At 41.0% G+C, this 26,936-nt stretch overlaps 1 protein-coding gene across 1 annotated transcript in view; it reads right to left on the reverse strand.

Annotated features, from left to right (window-relative positions):
- Positions 1-24,376, reverse strand: part of ctsd (cathepsin D) — a 44,846-nt gene extending 20,470 nt beyond the window's left edge. Inside the window, exons 1-2 of the mRNA XM_059352640.1 lie at positions 24,232-24,376; positions 21,822-21,978 (exon numbers count right to left, since the gene is read on the reverse strand). Of these exons, the coding sequence (XP_059208623.1) occupies positions 21,822-21,978; positions 24,232-24,293 (219 nt within the window). The 5' untranslated portion in view covers positions 24,294-24,376. The remainder of the gene's footprint in view (positions 1-21,821; positions 21,979-24,231) is intronic.
- Positions 24,377-26,936: the final 2,560 nt, after the last annotated feature.

Genomic DNA, 26,936 nt, shown 5'->3' on the forward strand with positions numbered 1-26,936 from the left:
ATCTGACACCTTATACAAGTTTCTAGGACAAACGGTTAATTGGTTATGAAAGGGGGCGTGGCTAATCAAAAAGGACGGGAATTTATGAAATATTGTTATGTATAAGTGGTCAGTGATGAACCATCATCATGCTTGACAAGTTTGAGGAAGATTGAACAATGTATGGTCAAGTTATAAGGTCTCATGTTTTATGAAGTCTGTTCACTTAGAGTAAACTGACAGTTATCAGTTAGAATGTCTGTGTTGGAGGAGGGAGGGGGGAGGGGGGAGGGGGGAGGCTTTGGTAGCTAAGCAACCACGTGGCCAGGTGGAGTCGACCAATAAGAGCAGAGCAATCAACTGAAATTAACTGCTGTTGGAGAAAGTTCCGCAGACAGAGGTGGACAAACTGAAAATTCTGGCCTCGAACAGAAAGCATTTTTGGCAAAACCATAATACCTATCATTGATCCGACTTCACTTTGAGCGTCCTGAGTTCTTCCTGAACATCTACATATGTTTTTTTTTAAGAAAGATGAAAAAATAGCTTTGTTAGAGCGATTTTAAAAAACTGTTACATTTTTTTTTGGGGGAAATCTTCCTTCATTTTTAATATGGGAGCCAATGAGGCAGTTGGTGCGTTTTGTTTGAGCATCTGTGCGTCCTGCGCCAAAACTATAACTCTGACAGCTTTACCAGAGGATTGTGAGTGAGAGGACAAATTTTCCTACGTTTCTATGTATAAATTATTTCTGTAGAGTGAAATTTGCAGCCTGGAGCGCAGTTTTCAAATTTATTTTTTGACAATTCGTTCTCTCCCTCTACACTCTGTTTGATGACATCACCGCTCTAGACTCTCCATAGGGTTACATTGGGGGGATTTTTTGACGTGTCTTTGCCCAATAATTTGAAAACCGTTTGTCGAAACCCTTATAAAAGTCATAGCACACTTGTCATGAGCGAGCCGGTCGATTTGATACCTTTTTTGTGTATGTGCGGCCAAAACTCTGGGAGGAGTAGTCGACCGAAAAAAGACCACGGAAGAAACGGAAGAATAATAAAATTAAGCCCGGTGAAGAGTAGTTAGTGTGCTTTTGCAAGCAAGCACACAAAATAATAATAAAAATAGTCCCGGTGAATAGTAGTTAGTGTGCTTTTGCAAGCAAGCACACAAAACTAGAAAATTCCTAAAGAAATTTTGATTGTGTGCTTGCCTCTGGACCGTGACTCTCGTGGCTTATCAAAAGGGGCAGGGATTAAACAGGGACTTTCTGCTGAGTACACTCACACCTCATACAAGTCTCTAGGACAAACGGTTCACTAGTTAGAAAATGGGCGTGGCTTATCAAAAGGGGCGGGGTTATCAATCACCAGTTAAACTGACTCTATGCTGAGTAATCTGACATTTTATACAAGTTTCTAGGACAAACGGTTCATTAGTTAGTAAAAGGGGGCGTGGCTAATAAAAAGGGCGGGAATTTATGAATTATTGTTATGTAGAACTGAAAAGTGATGAACCATCATCATGCATGACAAGTTTGAGGCAGATTGGACAATGTATGGTCAAGTTATAAGGTCTCGTGTTTTATGAAGAAAGCCATGTCTGTTTACTTAGAGTAAACTGACAGTTATCAGTTAGAATGTCTGTGTTGGAGGGGGGGGGGCTTTGGTAGCTAAGCAACCACGTGGCCAGGTGGAGTCGACCAATCAGAGCAGAGCAATCAACTGAAATTAACTGACGATGGAGACAGTTCCATCAAAGTGAGCAGACAGAGGTCGACAAACTTGAAATTCTGGCCTCGAACAGAAAGCATTTTCGGCAAAACCATAATACCTATCATTGATCCGACTTCACTTTGAGCGTCCTGAGTTCTTCCTGAACATCTACATATGTTTTTTTTTAAGAGAAATGAAAAAATAGCTTTGTTAGAGCGATTTTAAAAAACTGTTAAATTTTTTTTTTGAGAAATCTTCCTTCATTTTTAATATGGGAGCCGATGCGGCAGTTGGTGCATTTTGTTTGAGCATCTGTGCGTCCTGCGCCCAAACTATAACTCTGACAGCTTTACCAGAGGATTGTGAGTGAGAGGACAAATTTTCCTACGTTTCTATGTATAAATTATTTCTGTAGAGTGAAATTTGCGGCCTGGAGCGCAGTTTTCAAATTTATTTTTTGACAATTCTTTCTCTCCCTCTACACTCTGTTTGATGACTTCTCCACTCTAGACTCTCCATAGGGTTACATTGGGGGGATTTTTTGACGTGTTTTTGCCCAATAATTTGAAAACCGTTTGTCGAAACCCTTAGAAAAGTCATAGCACACTTGTCATGGGCGAGCCGGTCGGTTTGATACCTTTTTTGTGTATGTGCGACCAAAACTCTGGGAGGAGTAGTCGACCGAAAAATGACACGGAAGAAACGGAAGAAAAACTAGAAAATTTCTAAAGAAATTTTGATTGTGTGCTTGCCTCTGGACCGTGACTCTCGTGGCTTATCAAAAGGGGCACGGATTAAACAGGAACTTTCTGCTGAGTACACTCACACCTCATACAAGTCTCTAGGACAAACGGTTCATTGGTTATGAAAGGGGGCGTGGCTAATCAAAAAGGGCGGGAATTTATGAAATATTGTTATGTATAAGTGGTCAGTGATGAACCATCATCATGCTTGACAAGTTTGAGGAAGATTGGACAATGTATGGTCAAGTTATAAGGTCTCATGTTTTATGAAGAACAACATGTCTGTTTACTTAGAGTAAACTGACAGTTATCAGTTAGAATGTCTGTGTTGGAGGAGGGGAGGGGGGAGGGGGGAGGCTTTGGTAGCTAAGCAACCACGTGGCCAGGTGGAGGCGACCAATAAGAGCAGAGCAATCAACTGAAATTAACTGCTGTTGGAGAAAGTTCCGCAGACAGAGGTGGAAAAACTGAAATTTCTGGCCTCGAACAGAAAGCATTTTCGGCAAAACCATAATACCTATCATTGATCCGACTTTACTTTGAGCGTCCTGAGTTCTTCCTGAACATCTACATATGTTTTTTTTTAAGAAAAATGAAAAAATAGCTTTGTTAGAGCGATTTTAAAAAACTGTTAAATTTTTTTTTTGAGAAATCTTCCTTCATTTTTAATATGGGAGCCGATGCGGCAGTTGGTGCATTTTGTTTGAGCATCTGTGCGTCCTGCGCCCAAACTATAACTCTGACAGCTTTACCAGAGGATTGTGAGTGAGAGGACAAATTTTCCTACGTTTCTATGTATAAATCATTTCTGTAGAGTGAAATTTGCGGCCTGGAGCGCAGTTTTCAAATTTATTTTTTGACAATTCGTTCTCTCCCTCTACACTCTGTTTGATGACATCACCGCTCTAGACTCTCCATAGGGTTACATTGGGGGGATTTTTTGACGTGTTTTTGCCCAATAATTTGAAAACCGTTTGTCGAAATCCTTATAAAAGTCATAGCACACTTGTCATGGGCGAGCCGGTCGATTTGATACCTTTTTTGTGTATGTGCGGCCAAAACTCTGGGAGGAGTAGTCGACCGAAAAATGACACGGAAGAAACGGAAGAATAAAAATAAGCCCGGTGAATAGTAGTTAGTGTGCTTTTGCAAGCACACAAAATAAGCCCGGTGAATAGTAGTTAGTGTGCTTTTGCAAGCAAGCACACAAAACTAGAAAATTCCTAAAGAAATTTTGATTGTGTGCTTGCCTCTGGACTGTGACCCTCGTGGCTTATCAAAAGGGGCAGGGATTAAACAGGGACTTTCTGCTGAGTACACTCACACCTCATACAAGTCTCTAGGACAAACGGTTCACTAGTTAGTAAAAGGGGGCGTGGCTAATAAAAAGGGCGGGAATTTATGAATTATTGTTATGTAGAACTGAAAAGTGATGAACCATCATCATGCATGACAAGTTTGAGGCAGATTGGACAATGTATGGTCAAGTTATAAGGTCTCATGTTTTATGAAGAAAGCCATGTCTGTTTACTTAGAGTAAACTGACAGTTATCAGTTAGAATGTCTGTGTTGGAGGAGGGGGGGGCTTTGGTAGCTAAGCAACCACGTGGCCAGGTGGAGTCGACCAATCAGAGCAGAGCAATCAACTGAAATTAACTGACGATGGAGACAGTTCCGCAGACAGAGGTCGACAAACTTGAAATTCTGGCCTCGAACAGAAAGCATTTTCGGCAAAACCATAATACCTATCATTGATCCGACTTCACTTTGAGCGTCCTGAGTTCTTCCTGAACATCTAAATATGTTTTTTTTTAAGAAAAATGAAAAAATAGCTTTGTTAGAGCGATTTTAAAAAACTGTTAAATTTTTTTTTTGAGAAATCTTCCTTCATTTTTAATATGGGAGCCGATGCGGCAGTTGGTGCATTTTGTTTGAGCATCTGTGCGTCCTGCGCCCAAACTATAACTCTGACAGCTTTACCAGAGGATTGTGAGTGAGAGGACAAATTTTCCTACGTTTCTATGTATAAATTATTTCTGTAGAGTGAAATTTGCGGCCTGGAGCGCAGTTTTCAAATTTATTTTTTGACAATTCGTTCTCTCCCTCTACACTCTGTTTGATTTCATCACCACTCTAGACTCTCCATAGGGTTACATTGGGGGGATTTTTTGATGTGTTTTTGCCCAATAATTTGAAAACCGTTTGTCGAAACCCTTATAAAAGTCATAGCACACTTGTCATGGCCGAGCCGGTCGGTTTGATACCTTTTTTGTGTATGTGCGACCAAAACTCTGGGAGGAGTAGTCGACCGAAAAATGACATGGAAGAAACGGAAGAATAACTAGAAAATTCCTAAAGAAATTTTGATTGTGTGCTTGCCTCTGGACCATCATTCTCGTGGCTCAAATCAACAGTCAAACAGTGACTCTGTCCTGAGTTCACAGATACCTCATACAAGTCTGTAGGACAAACGGTTCAAAAGTTAGTAAAAGGGGGCGTGGTCACTCAAAGGGGGCGTGGCTTGAATCAGCAGTTAAACAGGGACTCTGTCCTGAGTTCACAGACACCTCCTACAAGTCTCTAGGACAAACGGTTCATTAGTTATGAAAGGGGGCGTGGCTAATCAAAAGGGGCGGGGTTATCAATCACCAGTTAAACAGGGACTTCATGCCGAGTAATCTGACACCTTATACAAGTTTCTAGGACAAACGGTTCATTAGTTATGAAAGGGGGCGTGGCTAATCAAAAAGGGCGGGAATTTATGAAACATTATTATGTATAAGTGGTCAGTGATGAACCATCATCATGCTTGGCAAGTTTGAGGAAGATTGGACAATGTATGGTCAAGTTATTAGGTCTGTTCACTTAGAGTAAACTGACAGCTATCAGTTAGAATGTCTGTGTTGGAGGAGGGAGGGGGGAGGGGGGAGGCTTTGGTAGCTAAGCAACCACGTGGCCAGGTGGAGTCGACCAATAAGAGCAGAGCAATCAAACTGAAATTAACTGACAGTTCCATCACAGTGAGCAGACAGAGGTCGACAAACTGAAAATTCTGGCCTCGAACAGAAAGCATTTTTGACAAAACCATAATACCTATCATTGATCCGACTTCACTTTGAGCGTCCTGAGTTCTTCCTGAACGTCTACATATATTTTTTTTAAAGAAAGATGAAAAAATAGCTTTGTTAGAGCGATTTTAAAAAACTGTTAAATTTTTTTTTTGAGAAATCTTCCTTCATTTTTAATATGGGAGCCGATGCGGCAGTTGGTGCATTTTGTTTGAGCATCTGTGCGTCCTGCGCCCAAACTATAACTCTGACAGCTTTACCAGAGGATTGTGAGTGAGAGGACAAATTTTCCTACGTTTCTATGTATAAATTATTTCTGTAGAGTGAAATTTGCGGCCTGGAGCGCAGTTTTCAAATTTATTTTTTGACAATTCTTTCTCTCCCTCTACACTCTGTTTGATGACTTCCCCACTCTAGACTCTCCATAGGGTTACATTGGGGGGATTTTTTGACGTGTTTTTGCCCAATAATTTGAAAACCGTTTGTCGAAACCCTTAGAAAAGTCATAGCACACTTGTCATGGGCGAGCCGGTTGATTTGATACCTTTTTTGTGTATGTGCGACCAAAACTCTGGGAGGAGTAGTCGACCGAAAAATGACACGGAAGAAACGTAAGAATAAAAATAAGAAATAGAAACAAAATTCCAGGGAAATTTTGGAGTGCCACGGGGCTACTGCCGGATGATTCTCGTGGTTTAAATCAGCAGTTAAACAGGGACTCTGTCCTGAGTTCACAGACACCTCATACAAGTTTGTAGGACAAACGGTTCAGTAGTTAGTAAAAAGGGGCGTGGCTACTCAAAGGGGGCGTGGCTTTAATCACCATTCACACAGGGACTCTGTCCTGAGTTCACAGACACCTCATACGAGTCTGTACGACAAACGGTTCACAAGTTAGTAAAAAGGGGCGTGGCTACTCAAGGGGGCGTGCCTTCAATCACCAGTAAAACAGGGGCTCCATCCTGAGTTCACAGACACCTCACACAAGTCTGTAGCACAAACGGTTCACTAGTTAGTAAAAAGGGGCGTGGCTACTAAAAGGGGCGTGGCTTAAATCACCAGTAAAACAGGGGCTCTGTCCTGAGTTCACAGACATCTCATACAAGTCTGTAGGACAAACGGTTCACAAGTTAGTAAAAGGGGGCGTGGTTACTCAATGGGGGCGTGGCTTCAATCAGCAATTAAACAGGGACTCTGTCCTGAGTTCACAGACACTTCATACAAGTCTGTAGGACAAACGGTTCATTAGTTAGTAAAAGGGGGCGTGGCTAATCAAAAAGGGCGGGAATTTATGAAATATTGTTATGTAGACAATCAGTGATGAGCCATCATCATGTGTGACAAGTTTGAGGCAGATTGGACAATGTATGGTCAAGTTAAAAGAGTTAACTGTTTTCAGTTAAAATGTCTGTGTTGGAGGAGGGGAGAGGGAGGGGGGGGGAGCTTTGGTAGCTAAGCAACCACGTGGCCAGGTGGAGTCGACCAATCAGAGCAGAGCAATCAACAGAAACTAACTGTCACTGACAATGCTTTGCTAAAGTGAGCAGCCAGAGGTGGACAAACTGAAAATTCTGGCCTCGAACAGAAAGCATTTTTGGCAAAACCATAACACCTATCACTAATCTGACTTCACTTTGAGCGTCCTGAGTTCTTCCTGAACGTCTACATATATTTTTTTTTAAGAAAAATGAAAAAATAGCTTTGTTAGAGCGATTTAAAAAAACTCTTACATCTGATTTTTTCAAAAATCCTCACGTGTTTTTAATATGGGACTCAATGGGGCAGTTGATGCGTTTTGGTGGCACTTCTCTGTGTCCTGCGCCCAAACTATAACTCTGACAGCTTTACCAGAGGATTGTGAGTGAGAAGACAAATTTTCCTCCGTTTCTATGTATAAATTATTTCTGTAGAGTGGAATTTGCGGCCTGGAGCGCAGTTTTCAAATTTATTTTTTGACAATCCCTTCTCTCCCTCTCCACTCTGCTTGATGACATCACCGCTCTTGAGTCTGAACATTCCGCGCAATACACACACATGGGAAAATCGGCCTCCCCATTAGTTTGGAAAAATGGAAATGTTTTCGCACTTCGTGCGAAAACTATACGTGCAATTGCTTTGAAATTTCACAGGACTAGAGTTAAATTCAGGCCCTACAACTTTCTAAATCGGTTCGGAATTTTACGAGCAACGGTTTGTGAATGGCGAGGCCCCAAAGTTTGCGCAATGCGTTCCGGATGGGCCAAAAAGTGCACGTTTGTGCACGTTGTGCGAAAACGTGCGCGCCGATCGCTAATAAAAGTCATTCCACACGATTCCCGATTAGGGCGCAACTTTTGACGTTTTTACTTTTCGCGATTTCTCAAAGCTGCGAGACTAGTTACGCGCCAAAGTTTTTACGGAAGAATAATCTATAATAATAATAACTAGAAACAAAATTCCAGGGAAATTTTGGAGTGCCACGGGACTACTGCCGGATGATTCTCGTGGATTAAATCACCAGTCAAACAGGGACTCTGTCCTGAGTTCACAGACACCTCATACAAGTCTGTAGGACAAACGGTTCACTAGTTAGTAAAAAGGGGCGTGGCTACTAAAAGGGGCGTGGCTACTCAAAAGGGGCAGGGTAATAAACCACCAGTTAAACAGGGACTCTGTCCTGAGTACACAGACACCTCATACAAGTCTGTAGGACAAACGGTTCACTAGTTAGTAAAAAGGGGCGTGGCTAATAAAAGGGGCGTGGTTACCCAAAAGGGGCGGGGAAATCAACCACCAGTTAAAGAGGGACTCTGTCCTGAGTACACAGACACCTCATACAAGTCTGTAGGACAAACGGTTCACTAGTTAGTAAAAAGGGGCGTGGCTACTCAAAGAGGGCGTGGCTTCAATCACCAGTCAAACAGGTACTCTGTCCTGAGTTCACAGACACCTCATACAAGTCTCTAGGACAAACGGTTCATTAGTTAGTAAAAGGGGGCGTGGCTAGTCAAAAGGGGCGGGGTTATCAATCACCAGTTAAACAGGGACTCTATGCTGAGTAATCTGACACCTTATACAAGTTTCTAGGACAAACGGTTCATTAGTTATGAAAGGGGGCGTGGCTAATAAAAAAGGGCGGGAATTTATGAAATATTGTTATGTAGACAATCAGTGATGAGCCATCATCATGTATGACAAGTTTGAGGCAGATTGGACAATGTATGGTCAAGTTAAAAGAGTTAACTGTTTTCAGTTAAAATGTCTGTGTTGGAGGAGGGGAGAGGGAGGGGGGGGGGCTTTGGTAGCTAAGCAACCACGTGGCCAGGTGGAGTCGACCAATCAGAGCAGAGCAATCAACAGAAACTAACTGTCACTGACAATGCTTTGCTAAAGTGAGCAGCCAGAGGTGGACAAACTGAAAATTCTGGCCTCGAACAGAAAGCATTTTCGGCAAAACCATAATACCTATCACTGATCCGACTTCACTTTGAGCGTCCTGAGTTCTTCCTGAACGTCTACATATATTTTTTTTTAAGAAAAATGAAAAAATAGCTTTGTTAGAGCAATCTAAAAAAATGGTAAAATCTGATTATTTCAAAAATCCTCGTGTGTTTTTAATATGGGACTCAATGGGGCAGTTGTTGCGTTTTGGTGGCACTTCTCTGTGTCCGGCGCCCAAACTAAAACTCTGACAGCTTTACCAGAGGATTGTGAGTGAGAAGACAAATTTTCCTCCGTTTCTATGTATAAATTATTTCTGTAGAGTGGAATTTGCGGCCTGGAGCGCAGTTTTCAAATTTATTTTTTGACAATCCCTTCTCTCCCTCTCCACTCTGCTTGATGACATCACCGCTCTAGAGTCTGAACATTCCGCGCAATACACACACATGGGAAAATCGGCCTCCCCATTAGTTTGGAAAAATGGAAATGTTTTCGCACTTCGTGCGAAAACTATACGTGCAATCACTTTGAAATTTCACAGGACTAGAGTTAAATTCAGGCCCTACAACTTTCTAAATCGGTTCGGAATTTTACGAGCAACGGTTTGCGAATGGCGAGGCCCCAAAGTTGGCGCAATGCGTTCCGGATGGGCCAAAAAGTGCACGTTTGTGCACGTTGTGCGAAAACGTGCACGCCGATCGCTAATAAAAGTCATTCCACACGATTCCCGATTAGGGCGCAACTTTTGACGTTTTTACTTTTCGCAATTTCTCAAAGCTGCGAGACTAGTTACGCGCCAAAGTTTTTACGGAAGAATAATCTATAACTAGAAAATTTCTAAAGAAATTTTGATTGTGTGCTTGCCTCTGGACCATCATTCTCGTGGCTCAAATCAACAGTCAAACTGGGACTCTGTCCTCAGTTCACAGACACCTCATACAAGTCTGTAGGACAAACGGTTCACAAGTTAGTAAAAGGGGGCGTGGTCACTCAAAGGGGGCGTGGCTTGAATCAGCAGTTAAACAGGGACTCTGTCCTGAGTTCACAGACACCTCATACAAGTATCTAGGAGAAACGGTTCATTAGTTATGAAAGGGGGCGTGGCTAATCAAAAAGGGCGGGAATTTATGAAACATTGTTATGTATAAGTGGTCAGTGATGAACCATCATTATGCTTGGCAAGATTGAGGAAGATTGGACAATGTATGGTCAAGTTATTAGGTCTGTTTACTTAGAGTAAACTGACAGTTATCAGTTAGAATGTCTGTGTTGGAGGAGGGAGGGGGGAGGGGGGAGGCTTTGGTAGCTAAGCAACCACGTGGCCAGGTGGAGTCGACCAATAAGAGCAGAGCAATCAACTGAAATTAACTGCTGTTGGAGAAAGTTCCGCAGACAGAGGTGGACAAACTGAAAATTCTGGCCTTGAACAGAAAGCATTTTTGGCAAAACCATAATACCTATCATTGATCCGACTTCACTTTGAGCGTCCTGAGTTCTTCCTCAACGTCTACATATATTTTTTTTAAAGAAAAATGAAAAAATAGCTTTGTTAGAGCGAATTCAAAAAACTCTTACATCTCCTTTTTTGAGATATCATCCTGCGTTTTTAATATGGGAGCCAATGAGGCTGTTTTTGGGTTTTGGTGGTGCATCTCTGCATCTCACGCCTAAACTATAACTCTGACAGCTTTACCAGAGGATTGTGAGTGAGAGGACAAATTTTCCTACGTTTCTATGTATAAATTATTTCTGTAGAGTGAAATTTGCGGCCTGGAGCGCAGTTTTCAAATTTATTTTTGGACAATTCGTTCTCTCCCTCTACACTCTGTTTGGTGACATCACCACTCTGGACTCTCCATAGGGTTACATTGGGGGGATTTTTTGACGTGTTTTTGCCCAATAATTTGAAAACCGTTTGTCGAAACCCTTATAAAAGTCATAGCACCCTTGTCATGGGTGAGCCGGTCGATTTGATACCTTTTTTGTGTATGTGTGGCCAAAACTCTGGGAGGAGTAGTCGACCGAAAAATGACACGGAAGAAACGGAAGAAGAACTAGAAAATTTCTAAAGAAATTTTGATTGTGTGCTTGCCTCTGGACCATCATTCTCGTGGCTCAAATCAACAGTCAAACTGGGACTCTGTCCTGAGTTCACAGACACCTCATACAAGTCTGTAGGACAAACGGTTCACAAGTTAGTAAAAGGGGGCGTGGTCACTCAAAGGGGGCGTGGATTAAATCAGCAGTTAAACCGGGACCCTGTCTTGAGTTCACAGACACCTCATACAAGTCTGTAGGACAAACGGTTCACTAGTTAGTAAAAAGGGGCGTGGCTACTAAAAGGGGCGTGGCTACTCAAAATGGGCAGGGTAATAAACCACCAGTTAAACAGGGACTCTGTCCTGAGTACACAGACACCTCATACAAGTCTGTAGGACAAACGGTTCACTAGTTAGTAAAAAGGGGCGTGGCTAATGAAAGGGGCGTGGCTAACCAAAAGGGGCGGGGTAATCAACCACCAGTTAAACAGGGACTCTGTCCTGAGTACACAGATACCTCATACAAGTCTGTAATACAAACGGTTCACTAGTTAGTAAAAAGGGGCGTGGCTACTAAAAGGGGCGTTGCTACTCAAAAGGGGCAGGGTAATAAACCACCAGTTAAACAGGGACTCTGTCCTGAGTACACAGACACCTAATACAAGTCTGTAGGACAAACGGTTCAGTAGTTAGTAAAAAGGGGCGTGGCTATTAAAAGGGGCGTGGCTACCCAAAAGGGGCGGGGTAATCAACCACCAGTTAAACAGGGAGTCTGTCCTGAGTACATAGACACCTCATCCAAGTCTGTAGGACAAACGGTTCACTAGTTAGTAAAAAGGGGCGTGGCTACTCAAAGAGGGCGTGGCTTCAATCACCAGTCAAACAGGTACTCTGTCCTGAGTTCACAGACACCTCAAACAAGTCTCTAGGACAAACGGTTCATTAGTTAGTAAAAGGGGGCGTGGCTAGTCAAAAGGGGCGGGGTAATCAATCACCAGTTAAGCAGGGACTCTATGCTGAGTAATCTGACACCTTATACAAGTTTCTAGGACAAACGGTTCATTAGTTATGAAAGGGGGCGTGGCTAATCAAAAAGGGCGGGAATTTATGAAATATTGTTATGTAGACAATCAGTGATGAGCCATCATCATGTATGACAAGTTTGAGGCAGATTGGACAATGTATGGTAAAGTTAAAAGAGTTAACTGTTTCCAGTTAAAATGTCGGTGTTGGAGGAGGGGAGAGGGAGGGGGGGGGCTTCGGTAGCTAAGCAACCACGTAGCCAGGTGGAGTCGACCAATCAGAGCAGAGCAATCAACAGAAACTAACTGTCACTGACAATGCTTTGCTAAAGTGAGCAGCCAGAGGTGGACAAACTGAAAATTCTCGCCTCGAACAGAAAGCATTTTTGGCAAAACCATAATACCTATCATTGATCCGACTTCACTTTGAGCGTCCTGAGTTCTTCCTCAACGTCTACATATTTTTTTTTTTAAGAAAAATGAAAAAATAGCTTTGTTAGAGCGATTTTAAAAAACTCTTAAATCTGATTTTTTCAAAAATCCTCGTGTGATTTTAATATGGGACACAATGGGGCAGTTGGTCCGTTTTGGTGGCACTTCTCTGTGTCCTCCGCCCAAACTATAACTCTGACAGCTTTACCAGAGGATTGTGAGTGAGAGGACAAATTTTCCTACGTTTCTATGTATAAATTATTTCTGTAGAGTGAAATTTGCGGCCTGGAGCGCAGTTTTCAAATTTATTTTTTGACAATTCTTTCTCTCCCTCTACACTCTGTTTGATGACTTCTCCACTCTAGACTCTCCATAGGGTTACATTGGGGGGATTTTTTGACATGTTTTTGCCCAATAATTTGAAAACCGTTTGTCGAAACCCTTAGAAAAGTCATAGCACACTTGTCATGGGCGAGCCGGTCGGTTTGATACCTTTTTTGTGTATGTGCGACCAAAACTCTGGGAGGAGTAGTCGACCGAAAAATGACACGGAAGAAACGGAAGATTAAAAATAATAAAAACTAGAAAATTCCTAAAGAAATTTTGATTGTGTGCTTGCCTCTGGACCGTCATTCTCGTGGCTCAAATCAACAGTCAAACTGGGACTCTGTCCTGAGTTCACAGACACCTCATACAAGTCTGTAGGACAAACGGTTCACAAGTTAGTAAAAGGGGGCGTGGTCACTCAAAGGGGGCGTGGCTTGAATCAGCAGTTAAAAAGGGACTCTGTCCTGAGTTCACAGACATCTCATACAAGTATCTAGGAGAAACGGTTCATTAGTTATGAAAGGGGGCGTGGCTAATCAAAAGGGGCGGGGTTATCAACCACCAGTTAAACAGGGACTTCATGCCAAGTAATCTGACACCTTATACAAGTTTCTAGGACAAACGGTTCATTAGTTATGAAAAGGGGCGTGGCTAATCAAAAAGGGCGGGAATTTATGAAATATTGTTATGTATAAGTGGTCAGTGATGAACCATCATCATGCTTGGCAAGTTTGAGGAAGATTGGACAATGTATGGTCAAGTTATAAGGTCTCATGTTTTATGAAGTCTGTTTACTTAGAGTAAACTGACAGTTATCAGTTAGAATGTCTGTGTTGGAGGAGGGAGGGGGGAGGGGGGGCTTTGGTAGCTAAGCAACCACGTGGCCAGGTGGAGTCGACCAATAAGAGCAGAGCAATCAACTGAAACTAGAAACAAAATTCCAGGGAAATTTTGGAGTGCCACGGGACTACTGCCGGATGATTCTCGTGGTTTAAATCGGCAGTTAAACAGGGACTCTGTCCTGAGTTCACAGACACCTCATACAAGTCTGTAGGACAAACGGTTCACTAGTTAGTAAAAAGGGGCGTGGCTACTAAAAGGGGCGTGGCTACTCAAAAGGGGCAGGGTAATAAACCACCAGTTAAACAGGGACTCTGTCCTGAGTACACAGACACCTCATACAAGTCTGTAGGACAAACGGTTCACTAGTTAGTAAAAAGGGGCGTGGCTATTAAAAGGGGCGTGGCTACCCAAAAGGGGCGGGGTAATCAACCACCAGTTAAACAGGGAGTCTGTCCTGAGTACATAGACACCTCATACAAGTCTGTAGGACAAACGGTTCACTAGTTAGTAAAAAGGGGCGTGGCTATTAAAAGGGGCGTGGCTACCCAAAAGGGGCGGGGTAATCAACCACCAGTTAAACAGGGAGTCTGTCCTGAGTACATAGACACCTCATACAAGTCTGTAGGACAAACGGTTCACTAGTTAGTAAAAAGGGGCGTGGCTACTCAAAGAGGGCGTGGTTTCAATCACCAGTCAAACAGGTACTCTGTCCTGAGTTCACAGACACCTCATACAAGTCTCTAGGACAAACGGTTCATTAGTTAGTAAAAGGGGGCGTGGCTAGTCAAAAGGGGCGGGATTATCAATCACCAGTTAAACAGGGACTCTATGCTGAGTAATCTGACACCTTATACAAGTTTCTAGGACAAACGGTTCATTAGTTATGAAAGGGGGCGTGGCTAATCAAAAAGGGCGGGAATTTATGAAATATTGTTATGTAGACAATCAGTGATGAGCCATCATCATGTATGACAAGTTTGAGGCAGATTGGACAATGTATGGTCAAGTTAAAAGAGTTAACTGTTTTCAGTTAAAATGTCTGTGTTGGAGGAGGGGAGAGGGAGGGGGGGGGGAGCTTTGGTAGCTCAGCAACCACGTGGCCAGGTGGAGTCGACCAATCAGAGCAGAGCAATCAACAGAAACTAACTGTCACTGACAAAGCTTTGCTAAACTGAGCAGCCAGAGATGGACAAACTGAAAATTCTGGCCTCGAACAGAAAGCATTTCTGGCAAAACCATAACACCTATCACTAATCTGACTTCACTTTGAGCGTCCTGAGTTCTTCCTGAACGTCTACATATATTTTTTTTTAAGAAAAATGAAAAAATAGCTTTGTTAGAGCGATTTAAAAAAACTCTTACATCTGATTTTTTCAAAAATCCTCACGTGTTTTTAATATGGGACTCAATGGGGCAGTTGATGCGTTTTGGTGGCACTTCTCTGTGTCCTGCGCCCAAACTATAACTCTGACAGCTTTACCAGAGGATTGTGAGTGAGAAGACAAATTTTCCTCCGTTTCTATGTATAAATTATTTCTGTAGAGTGGAATTTGCGGCCTGGAGCGCAGTTTTCAAATTTATTTTTTGACAATTCCTTCTCTCCCTCTCCACTCTGCTTGATGACATCACCAGTCTAGAGTCTGAACATTCCGCGCAATACACACACATGGGAAAATCGCCCTCCCCATTAGTTTGGAAAAATGGAAATGTTTTCGCACTTCGTGCGAAAACTATACGTGCAATCGCTTTGAAATTTCACAGGACTAGAGTTAAATTCAGGCCCTACAACTTTCTAAATCGGTTCGGAATTTTACGAGCAACGGTTTGCGAATGGTGAGGCCCCAAAGTTGGCGCAATGCGTTCCGGATGGGCCAAAAAGTGCACGTTTGTGCACGTTGTGCGAAAACGTGCGCGCCGATCGCTAATAAAAGTCATTCCACACGATTCCCGATTAGGGCGCAACTTTTGACGTTTTTACTTTTCGCGATTTCTCAAAGCTGCGAGACTAGTTACGCGCCAAAGTTTTTACGGAAGAATAATCTATAATAATAATAATAATAAACATGAGCAATAATAAGAGATGCCTCGTGCTTCGCACGAGGCACTCATCCTCACTGCTTGCAGTGAAGATGAGTGCCTCGCTGCTCAGCCGTGGCACTAATTAACTGCTGTTGGAGACAGTACTGTAGACAGAGGTGGACAAACTTGAAATTCTGGCCTCGAACAGAAAGCATTTTCGGCAAAACCATAATACCTATCATTGATCCGACTTTACTTTGAGCGTCCTGAGTTCTTCCTGAACATCTCCATATGTTTTTTTTTAAGAAAAATGAAAAAATAGCTTTGTTAGAGCGATTTTAAAAAACTGTTAAATTTTTTTTTTGAGAAATCTTCCTTCATTTTTAATATGGGAGCCGATGCGGCAGTTGGTGCATTTTGTTTGAGCATCTGTGCGTCCTGCGCCAAAACTATAACTCTGACAGCTTTACCAGAGGATTGTGAGTGAGACCACAAATTTTCCTACGTTTCTATGTATAAATTATTTCTGTAGAGTGAAATTTGCGGCCTGGAGCGCAGTTTTCAAATTTATTTTTTGACAATTCTTTCTCTCCCTCTACACTCTGTTTGATGACTTCCCCACTCTAGACTCTCCATAGGGTTACATTGGGGGGATTTTTTGACGTGTTTTTGCCCGATAATTTGAAAACCGTTTGTCGAAACCCTTATAAAAGTCATAGCACACTTGTCATGGGCGAGCCGGTCGATTTGATACCTTTTTTGTGTATGTGTGGCCAAAACTCTGGGAGGAGTAGTCGACCGAAAAATGACACGGAAGAAACGGAAGAATAAAAATAAAAAAGAAACAAAATTCCAGGGAAATTTTGGAGTGCCACGGGACTACTGCCGGATGATTCTCGTGGTTTAAATCAGCAGTTAAACAGGGACTCTGTCCTGAGTTCACAGACACCTCATACAAGTCTGTAGGACAAACGGTTCACTAGTTAGTAAAAAGGGGCGTGGCTACTCAAAGGGGGCGTGGCTTCAATCACCTGTCAAACAGGGACTCTGTCCTGAGTCCACAGACACCTCATACAAGTCTGTAGGACAAACGGTTCACTAGTTAGTAAAAAGGGGCGTGGCTACTCAAAGGGGGCGTGGCTTCAATCACCAGTCAAACAGGGACTCTGTCCTGAGTTCACAGACACCTCATACAAGTCTGTAGGACAAACGGTTCACTAGTTAGTAAAAGGGGCGTGGCTTATCAAAAGGGGCGGGGTTATCAATCAACAGTTAGACAGGGACGCCATGCTGAGTAATCTGACACCTCATACAAATTTCTAGGACAAACGGTTCATTAGTTAAGAAAGGGGGCGTGGCTAATCAAAAAGGGCGGGAATTTATGAAATATTGTTATGTAGACAATCAGTGATGAGCCATCATCATGTATGACAAGTTTGAGGCAGATTGGACAATGTATGGTCAAGTTAAAAGAGTTAACTGTTTTCAGTTAAAATGTCTGTGTTGGAGGAGGGGAGAGGGAGGGGGGGGAGCTTTGGTAGCTAAGCAACCACGTGGCCAGGTGGAGTCGACCAATCAGAGCAGAGCAATCAACAGAAACTAACTGTCACTGACAATGCTTTGCTAAAGTGAGCAGCCAGAGGTGGACAAACTGAAAATTCTGGCCTCGAACAGAAAGCATTTTCAGCAAAACCATAATACCTATCACTTATCCGACTTCACTTTGAGCGTCCTGAGTTCTTCCTGAACGTCTACATATATTTTTTTTTAAGAAAAATGAAAAAATAGCTTTGTTAGAGCGATCTAAAAAAACGGTAAAATCTGATTATTTCAAAAATCCTCGTGTGATTTTAATATGGGACTCAATGGGGCAGTTGTTGCGTTTTGGTGGCACTTCTCTGTGTCCTGCGCCCAAACTAAAACTCTGACAGCTTTGCCAGAGGATTGTGTGTGAGACTACAAATTTTCCTACGTTTCTATGTACAAATTATTACTATAGAGTGAAATTTGCGGCCTGGAGCGCAGTTTTCAAATTTGTTTTTTGACAACTCCTTCTCTCCCTCTACACTCTGCTTGATGACATCACCAGTCTAGAGTCTGAACATTCCGCGCAATACACACACATGGGAAAATCGCCCTCCCCATTAGTTTGGGAAAATGGAAATGTTTTCGCACTTCGTGCGAAAACTATACGTGCAATCTCTCTGAAATTTCAGAGGACTAGAGTTAAATTCAGGCCCTACAACTTTCTAAATCAGTTCGGGATTTTACGAGCAACAGTTTGCGAATGGCGAGGCCCCAAAGTTGGCGCAATGCGTTCCGGATGGGCCAAAAAGTGCACGTTTGTGCACGTTGTGCGAAAACGTGCGCGCCGATCGCTAATAAAAGTCATTCCACACGATTCCCGATTAGGGCGCAACTTTTGACGTTTTTACTTTTCGCGATTTCTCAAAGCTGTGAGACTAGTTACGCGCCAAAGTTTTTACGGAAGAATAATCTATAATAATAAACATGAGCAATAATAAGAGATGCCTCGAGCTTCGCTCGAGGCACTCATCCTCACTGCTTGCAGTGAAGATGAGTGCCTCGCTGCTTAGCCGTGGCACTAATAAACATGAGCAATAATAAGAGATGCCTCGTGCTTCGCACGAGGCACTCATCCTCACTGCTTGCAGTGAAGATGAGTGCCTCGCTGCTCAGCCGTGGCACTAAATAGTCCCGGTGAATAGTAGTTAGTGTGCTTTTGCAAGCAAGCACACAAAACTAGAAAATTCCTAAAGAAATTTTGATTGTGTGCTTGCCTCTGGACCGTGACTCTCGTGGCTTATCAAAAGGGGCACGGATTAAACAGGGACTTTCTGCTGAGTACACTCACACCTCGTACAAGTCTCTAGGACAAACAGTTCACTAGTTAGTAAAATGGGCGTGGCTTATCAAAAGGGGCGGGGTTATCAATCACCAGTTAAACAGGGACTCTATGCTGAGTAATCTGACATCTTATACAAGTTTCTAGGACAAACGGTTCATTAGTTAGTAAAAGGGGGCGTGGCTAATAAAAAGGGCGGGAATTTATGAATTATTGTTATGTAGAACTGAAAAGTGATGAACCATCATCATGCATGACAAGTTTGAGGCAGATTGGACAATGTATGGTCAAGTTATAAGGTCTCGTGTTTTATGAAGTCTGTTCACTTAGAGTAAACTGACAGTTATCAGTTAGAATGTCTGTGTTGGAGGGGGGGGGGGCTTTGGTAGCTAAGCAACCACGTGGCCAGGTGGAGTCGACCAATCAGAGCAGAGCAATCAACTGAAATTAACTGACGATGGAGACAGTTCCGTCAAAGTGAGCAGACAGAGGTCGACAAACTTGAAATTCTGGCCTCGAACAGAAAGCATTTTCGGCAAAACCATAATACCTATCATTGATCCGACTTCACTTTGAGCGTCCTGAGTTCTTCCTGAACATCTCCATATGTTTTTTTTTAAGAAAAATGAAAAAATAGCTTTGTTAGAGCGATTTTAAAAAACTGTTAAATTTTTTTTTTGAGAAATCTTCCTTCATTTTTAATATGGGAGCCGATGCGGCAGTTGGTGCATTTTGTTTGAGCATCTGTGCGTCTTGCGCCCAAACTATAACTCTGACAGCTTTACCAGAGGATTGTGAGTGAGAGGACAAATTTTCCTACGTTTCTATGTATAAATTATTTCTGTAGAGTGAAATTTGCGGCCTGGAGCGCAGTTTTCAAATTTATTTTTTGACAATTCGTTCTCTCCCTCTACACTCTGTTTGATGACATCACCGCTCTAGACTCTCCATAGGGTTACATTGGGGGGATTTTTTGACGTGTCTTTGCCCAATAATTTGAAAACCGTTTGTCGAAACCCTTATAAAAGTCATAGCACACTTGTCATGGGCGAGCCAGTCGATTTGATACCTTTTTTGTGTATGTGCGACCAAAACTCTGGGAGGAGTAGTCGACCGAAAAAACACCACGGAAGAAACGGAAGAATAATAATAAGACATAAGCCCACGGAATAACAATTAGTGTGCTTTTGCAAGCAAGCACACAAAATAAAAATAGTCCCGGTGAATAGTAGTTAGTGTGCTTTTGCAAGCAAGCACACAAAATAAGAATAAGCCCGGTGAATAGTAGTTAGTGTGCTTTTGCAAGCAAGCACACAAAATAAAAAGTAGAAATAAGCCCGGTGAATAGTAGTTAGTGTGCTTTTGCAAGCAAGCACACAAAATAAAAATAAAAATAGTCCCGGTGAATAGTAGTTAGTGTGCTTTTGCAAGCAAGCACACAAAATAAAAATAGTCCCGGTGAATAGTAGTTAGTGTGCTTTTGCAAGCAAGCACACAAAATAAGCCCGGTGAATAGTAGTTGGTGTGCTTTTGCAAGCAAGCACACAAAATAAGCCCGGTGAAGAGTAGTTAGTGTGCTTTTGCAAGCAAGCACACAAAATTATTATGCACAGAGTCTCCGCTGCTCATAAACATAGTGATCGTGAATTAACGGCACTCGCTAACTGCTCACAGTGTCCGGCGCTTGTTGTAAACAAACAGAGATCGCTAAGTGAACACCTCCTGCAGCAGCAGCACATACACACTGTACTGCTACAGAGCTAACTGCCGCTAACGGCGGCTCTTCTTAGCAAGCCGGCCTCTGGCTCGTTAGCGGCTCGTTAAGAAGAGTAAGAAGGAGTCGCTCGATTTGTCTCCAGTCACTTTCTTGAAAAATAGTAATGACGTGGGTCTCAAACACGCTCGCCGATGAGTCTTCTTTTCCGGCAGGCTATACGCTATCCACCGTAATGCTGCCCTCCCCGGTCATATCCAGATCTAACTAACTAAGGGTTTTTGGTGTTGTTGTTTTTTTTTTAAAACATGATTAAAAAAATAAATTAATTAATTAATTAATAAATCCCGAGCCGGATTCCCGGCACCATGCCGGAGGTCTTCAAGCCCTGAGCGTCACTTGCAGCTCATTTAATTTGATGTTAATTGCACTGTTTTATGGACATTGTGTTGAGATGCAAACATTTCTAATACATGTTCAATACATTTCTAATACAGTTCTATTGTGTTGTTCTTTCACATAAAAAAAATAAAAGGGGGGTGTGAAGGAAATTTGTTGTTTCCTGCATGGTGGGACCTGAAGTAGGCGGCGACCTACTTGATATTCAAGACACAAGGCATTGTGGGAACTGACTCTGTGAACTTAACAATGATAACACCATGACTGCGGGGAACGTGTTGACCAGTAGGCTCTGTCCTGATGTGATGCATAGGGCAGGAAGAGAGGCTTACTAAAGAATCAATGCTGGGAACTGCAACAGACATAAGTCTGACATAAAACAACTAAGAGCCTCTGATGTATGGATCATTATTAGCTTAAGCAGTTCTTAAAATAAATCTTGATTGTCAGCAGGAAATATTGCAGGTGTGTGTTTTGAGGGTGGGTGTCTTGGTAAAAAACAAACAAAAAAGGAAACCACTGATCTACAGGACAGCTTTCATAACAACTTCAGTGAAGCCTGTTCTTTTTTGATTATTTAGAGTTACTGGAACATTGTTTCTCAGAGGGCATGCAGCAGTTTCTCCTATGCATGTTTTATTAGTTTAAATCACTAAACTCCCACTCTTAGTTTTTTGCAACCAAGTTATGTCAGTAATGGACACAGTTTAAATTCTGAAACTCTTTTTTTGTTCTGTGGATGTATTGGCCAACAGATAAAGGGGCGAGCTGCTGCAGCACAGTAGCTAGGAAGAAGATTATCAGATGATCAGTCTGAACGCCTGACCCCTCACTCTTCTTCTCTCCTTTAATCTTGACGAGAAAGGTGATTACCCAATAAGCAAAGCGGAGAGCAAACAAATAAACTTTCAGTCATCTGACGAAGATTAAAAGGATCAACAGTGAGTCAGCTGTCATGTGGTTTCCCTCTTCTGCCACTCAGTTTCATCTTTTATAAGCTGATTCTGGTCTGCAGCAGAGTGAATCAGCTAGTCTAAAAAAAAGTTGTTTTTTTAAGACAGGCAAAGTCTAATTTTCCATCCAGCTGGTAGGATTTACAGAACAAGGCCGCGACACAGGGGGACCTTTGTTTGTTTGCGTCCCCTCGGCGTGGCTTTTTAGCTTGTGAGCGGTGCATTAGGGGAAAGGGGAGACTTAAGGGTGCACAGGTCAGTGATATGCAGAGTGATGCTTACGTCAAGGTAGTTCATCAGGGTTTCTGGAGTGGGTGTGTTACTGGCGGGGAAGCCAAAGTTGTACTTAAGGGAGTGCTTGTCGGCCCGGAGCTCCTCTGGTCTCTTCCCTGAGTCTGTGAGCTCACGTCTGATCGAACGGAATTTCTTTAAGGGAATTCTGAAACAGAAGATTATTTTAGAAGTTTTTATTTAGAGACTGGTTTCAGACCACCCAGCAATCAAGTTTGATTATGAGACTACTTCATGTGTAACAACACCAACACTAGTGGTGGCCTTGCAGATAAGACTTGACCCATATACGTCAATCTTATCTGCACAGTGTTTTCCTTCAGAGTGTTGGAAAATACTGTAAGTGTTAAACATAATGCAGCTAAAGATATACAACCTGAATTCCAAAAAGGCTGGGATGTTGTTTAAAACTTGTATGCAACCAAAACTATATAAATACTATATTTTATGTTGAAACTGATGTTTTTGTATGAATACACTCTGAAATCTGAATTTAATGCTTTCCATTTATATTTACATCAGTGTCCCACCATCCCAGGGATCAGAAGAAAGAAAAAAACAACAAAAAGTCAAATTTTCTGTGCCTAGTTCAATATCAAAGTTTGAAATTCTGTATTTATGACAACCTTAAAATCTGTTTAATTCAGTAGCACCACAAATTAAATTACCCAAAATGATGTTCAGACTGTAAAATGAAAATTTCTCCAAAGCTGCTTCAACGCAAAACAAACATTTTAACCTCCATGAAGGAGGATTAATTACAAGACTGTTTTATTAGACTGCTTCAGTTTTAACTTGGTGTACCTAATAAACAGGCAACTGCATATATTTCTGACTTATAGTACTGCAATGAGCTCATGCAGCCTTGACCAACTGTATCTTAATCATCATTTCCTTCTGAAGAAATTAAATATTAAACGAATAGTGAACCTTCTGCTAAACTGCATCCATTAACACCGGAGTCATATTTCAGATACGATTTCTCTGAATGCAGAACATTAAGCCTTTACAGGAATCAAACATGCAACTGGACAGCTCTATAAATTCAAGAGTGCCTTGCCACTATATTGAAACCCTGTGGCTTTTTAAGAAAACAGGGTGTAGAAGTTGTCATATAGATAACCGCAGAGTGGAAGAGTTTTTTATTTTTAGCACATGCCATGACTTCTGTGAGTAGTGACTAAAGAGGACTGATAGTCACAATCAAATAATCCAAACATTTTTTGCTAATCATTAGGTCTTAAAAATGTAATAAATGGGATATGCACATGAAGTTACCTACCTAGAACAAATATAAGCAAGTAAAGATGAAAATGTAGCACATTAACATAAATGTTACAAAGTACTTCCAGCAAAAAAATGAAAACTGCAGGATATAAGCAATAAAATATGATAACAGAAAGAATACAATAAAAGACTTTGGATGCAAATACAGATAATGAACAGTCTGTCTTCACTTTGAGGTGGTCGAAAATTTACAGAAAGACATTATTAGCAGACCTGAGAGAATCAATAGTACTGTCTGGAAACAATATTCAGAAATGTACTCAAAAACTGGCATTTTATCCTTATTGTGCGAGATAACAAGGCCAAGTGTCACTTAAGACACCCAGCCTTCATCAGTTTTAATATCATGCAGCATTGATGCCTTTTAATGGACCTTATTCACAGCAGACATTTTGACATGTCATATTAGGTGAATTAAAGGTGAAACTGATTACACAATCGATGGCACAGTCCAAGTAATTTACCCCAATGAGCCACCATGCACAATACCAGGATCTCCATTCATGTTATTATTTTTCTATGCTATCGTACATTCATGTTTGAACACAGTCCCATAAGCAGCCACACGCTATAAACAATAAACACATATCTGTAAAGAGCAGCTAAATATAAATTTGGCCTTTTTCCTAGCTTTGTTGTTGTTTAAACTGTAGATCTATTTTGCGCACACGTATCTGGCCAATAAAGCTGACTCTGGTGCATAAACAATAAGAATATTAACAAGTTATATCCAAAACACCAGTCAGATTAGAGTTCCACCACCTCCACCATTCACAGACTATAGAGAAGTGTTGGGAGCCATAACTAAACAGGTTTATATGTCACAAGACTTTCTGTCCTGGCTGATAGAGACAGAGGAGATAAAAACAAGCTAACGTTTGCGCTCTGAATATAAATATGGAGCTACAGTAGCTGCTAGTCGACACCCTTCACTTCTAGATAACTAAACTGAACATTTTCTAGGTTTAAAATGAACAAACAGACCGTTTACTGTCGTTAAATGTTAGATAACAGAGAGCTAGTTGCATGTTAGCTAGCGTCAGTTCATATAACTCGTGTTTGTTTGTTTGAAAACAAAACCCCTTTATTACCTGAATGTATTTAATTTTCTTACCGAATGAGTGCATCATTGGTGAGGGCTAACGCCGCGAACACGAACAGGAGTAAAATCTTCATTGTAACAGTCTCTAAAAATCACAAAATCATGAACACAACAATGACCGAGCACTTCAAACTTGTTGTCGACTAACTGCAGACTATTATATATCAGCTGACCGGCTGCGTCACGTGAGGATGAGCCGTTAGTGACGTCATCACGTTATGGAGCCGCTTCCCTCAGGATCATGGAAGAGAAAAAAAAGATCATGGAAGTTTTACAGTAAAAGGAGAATTACTCCACGGACGAAGTTTAGATAGAACCCCAAACTTTATAATATCAACAGGAAAACAATACGGCTTCTACTGTACAAATATTGTATCCCCAGTAAAATCAATATGTATATATATATTTCAACATTGTATATTAATTCTGAATACATCAAAACTATGCACTATTAAACTTCCCAATACTACAAGTAGCCGACAGCTAAAACTAATCAATGATTCAATTGACAGAAAATGAATCTGCAACTATTTAGATATTAGGATAAGGATATTAGATATCATAATAATTATATATATATATATATATATATATATATATATATATATATATATATATATATGGTGCATGAGTATAAATAAATAACACAGAAATAATAAACAAACAAGAAAAAAATAAATATTTACCAAGGGCAAAAGACATAAGCAAAACTTTATCAAAAATAATTATTCTATTATACTGGATATTATGTAAACATGTATTATTATTGTTTTTATATGTATATATTTTTTTATAATAGATTCAAAAATAAATTTCAATGTGTTCCTGAATGAGAAATATATAAAAATATATATATAAAAATAAGATTTTTGCACACAACAAATATATATATTTGTTGTGTGCAAAAATCTTATTTTTATAAAATAACTTAAGCTGTCAGATGAATACAGGTGAGTGAAAGTATTTATATATCCCTCTGAAATGTAGTGAAGTACAAGTATAAAGTACTTAAAATTTGTACTTAAGTAAAGTAAAGATAGTTACATTTCACCACTGCTGCTTTCATAAATAATATAATATAATATAATATAATATAATATAATAATATTACATTTTTAGTAATTTGTAATTTTTCTGCCTAGAAAGTGATGTTTTCAGCAGGTGAAATAAAACCAGCTCTACCGAATACTCTGTAATAACGAGGACTGAACAGCTGGTGGCATCCTCGACCCACAAATCCGACAGCGACCACATCCAGGATTTTCCCTCCGAGCATAATGGGGGACATTTTCTAACATAATACATTATAAACTGACACTGAAATCTGCAGATGATGGAATATCTGACAGCAAGTCTGAAGTCTGACAGCTTGAAGAAAACGCCACAACTGTAGATTTTATCAAAAGGAAGTTAAAACACTTATATGACTCAAAACGAAACACCTCAAACCTCATAATGAGCACTTATCCTTTGATACATGATGTGGCACTTCCTCTTCTATCTCCTGACCTGCTGCACAAAACCTGCAGAATACAATTTGGAAATAATGCCACTGGGGCAGCTGCAGCACGGCTGAGCTGCATGAATGGCAACTTGTTGTCCATGCGCATGAGAAATATGCTGAAATATATAACAAAAAAGCAGTATATATAATCAGTTTTAAATCCTGGAACTCTTCTTCTCTCTGCAGGAAATGTTTAACACCGCCTTCTTTCTTATCAGTTCATCAACAGTTTGATAAAACTTTCCACTAGCTCGAGGTTGTCTGCATGTTAAGCCCCACAATTAATCCTGAGAGCACAACCAATTAATGCTAATTAAAAGACAATAAAAAATATTGAATGTGCATGTCAGAGCATTAAATGTGAAAGAGGAGGAGGAGGAGGAGAAAGGAGGAGGAGGAGGAGGAGAAAGGAGGAGGAGAGATGATGAGGAGGAGAACAAGGAGAGGAGAGGAGAGGAGAGGAGAGGAGAAAGGAGGAGGATAGAGGAGAGAGGAGAAAGGAGGAGGAGAGAGGTGAGGAGGAGAGAGGAGGAGAGAGGAGAGGGGAGGAGAGAGGAGGAGGAGAACAAGGAGAAGAGAGGAGATTGTTCTGTCTTCAGTCAGACCCGATTAATGCAGCTCACAGACTGTTTAAACTTCACGGTGCAGAAATGTTCAAATATTATGGCCGAAAATAATGCACAATGTAAGATGTTTTACATGCTCTATATTATTGTTGCTATGAATAAGATTCAATATTTTGTCACCAAATAGTAATTTACATTAAAAAGGATGAAATCTTTAAAAGCCGTTTTCTCACAATTTGTTTTTTCTTATAAATATCAACTTCAGCTCCACTTATAGGCACCAAACAGTTTGCAGTGAGCAGTTTTATTCCTAACTATATTCTGAAGGTTTTTACAATCATTCATACCCTGATTTATAGAAGGTTCTGTTCCTAAAAACATGACGTAAATTGACTTTTTATGGCTTTTATCAGTATTTTCTGATTTCTGAAATGAATAAAGGAGAAATTTCCCAATTTATTTCTGTAACAAACCATAAATCTAGGTCTTCACAGAGAGATTTGTCCATATATAATTCTTACCATGATTTATAGAACAATTTTTTCCTAAAAAACAGATTTCTTTAAATGGCTTTCGACAGTATTTTCTGATTTATGGACTGATAAAAGGAGATATTTCCTAATTTCTTTCTGTAGCAAACTTTTAAT

This window comes from Centropristis striata, chromosome 2 (genome assembly GCF_030273125.1).
Source record: "Centropristis striata isolate RG_2023a ecotype Rhode Island chromosome 2, C.striata_1.0, whole genome shotgun sequence".
NCBI classification, from domain to species: domain Eukaryota; kingdom Metazoa; phylum Chordata; class Actinopteri; order Perciformes; family Serranidae; genus Centropristis; species Centropristis striata.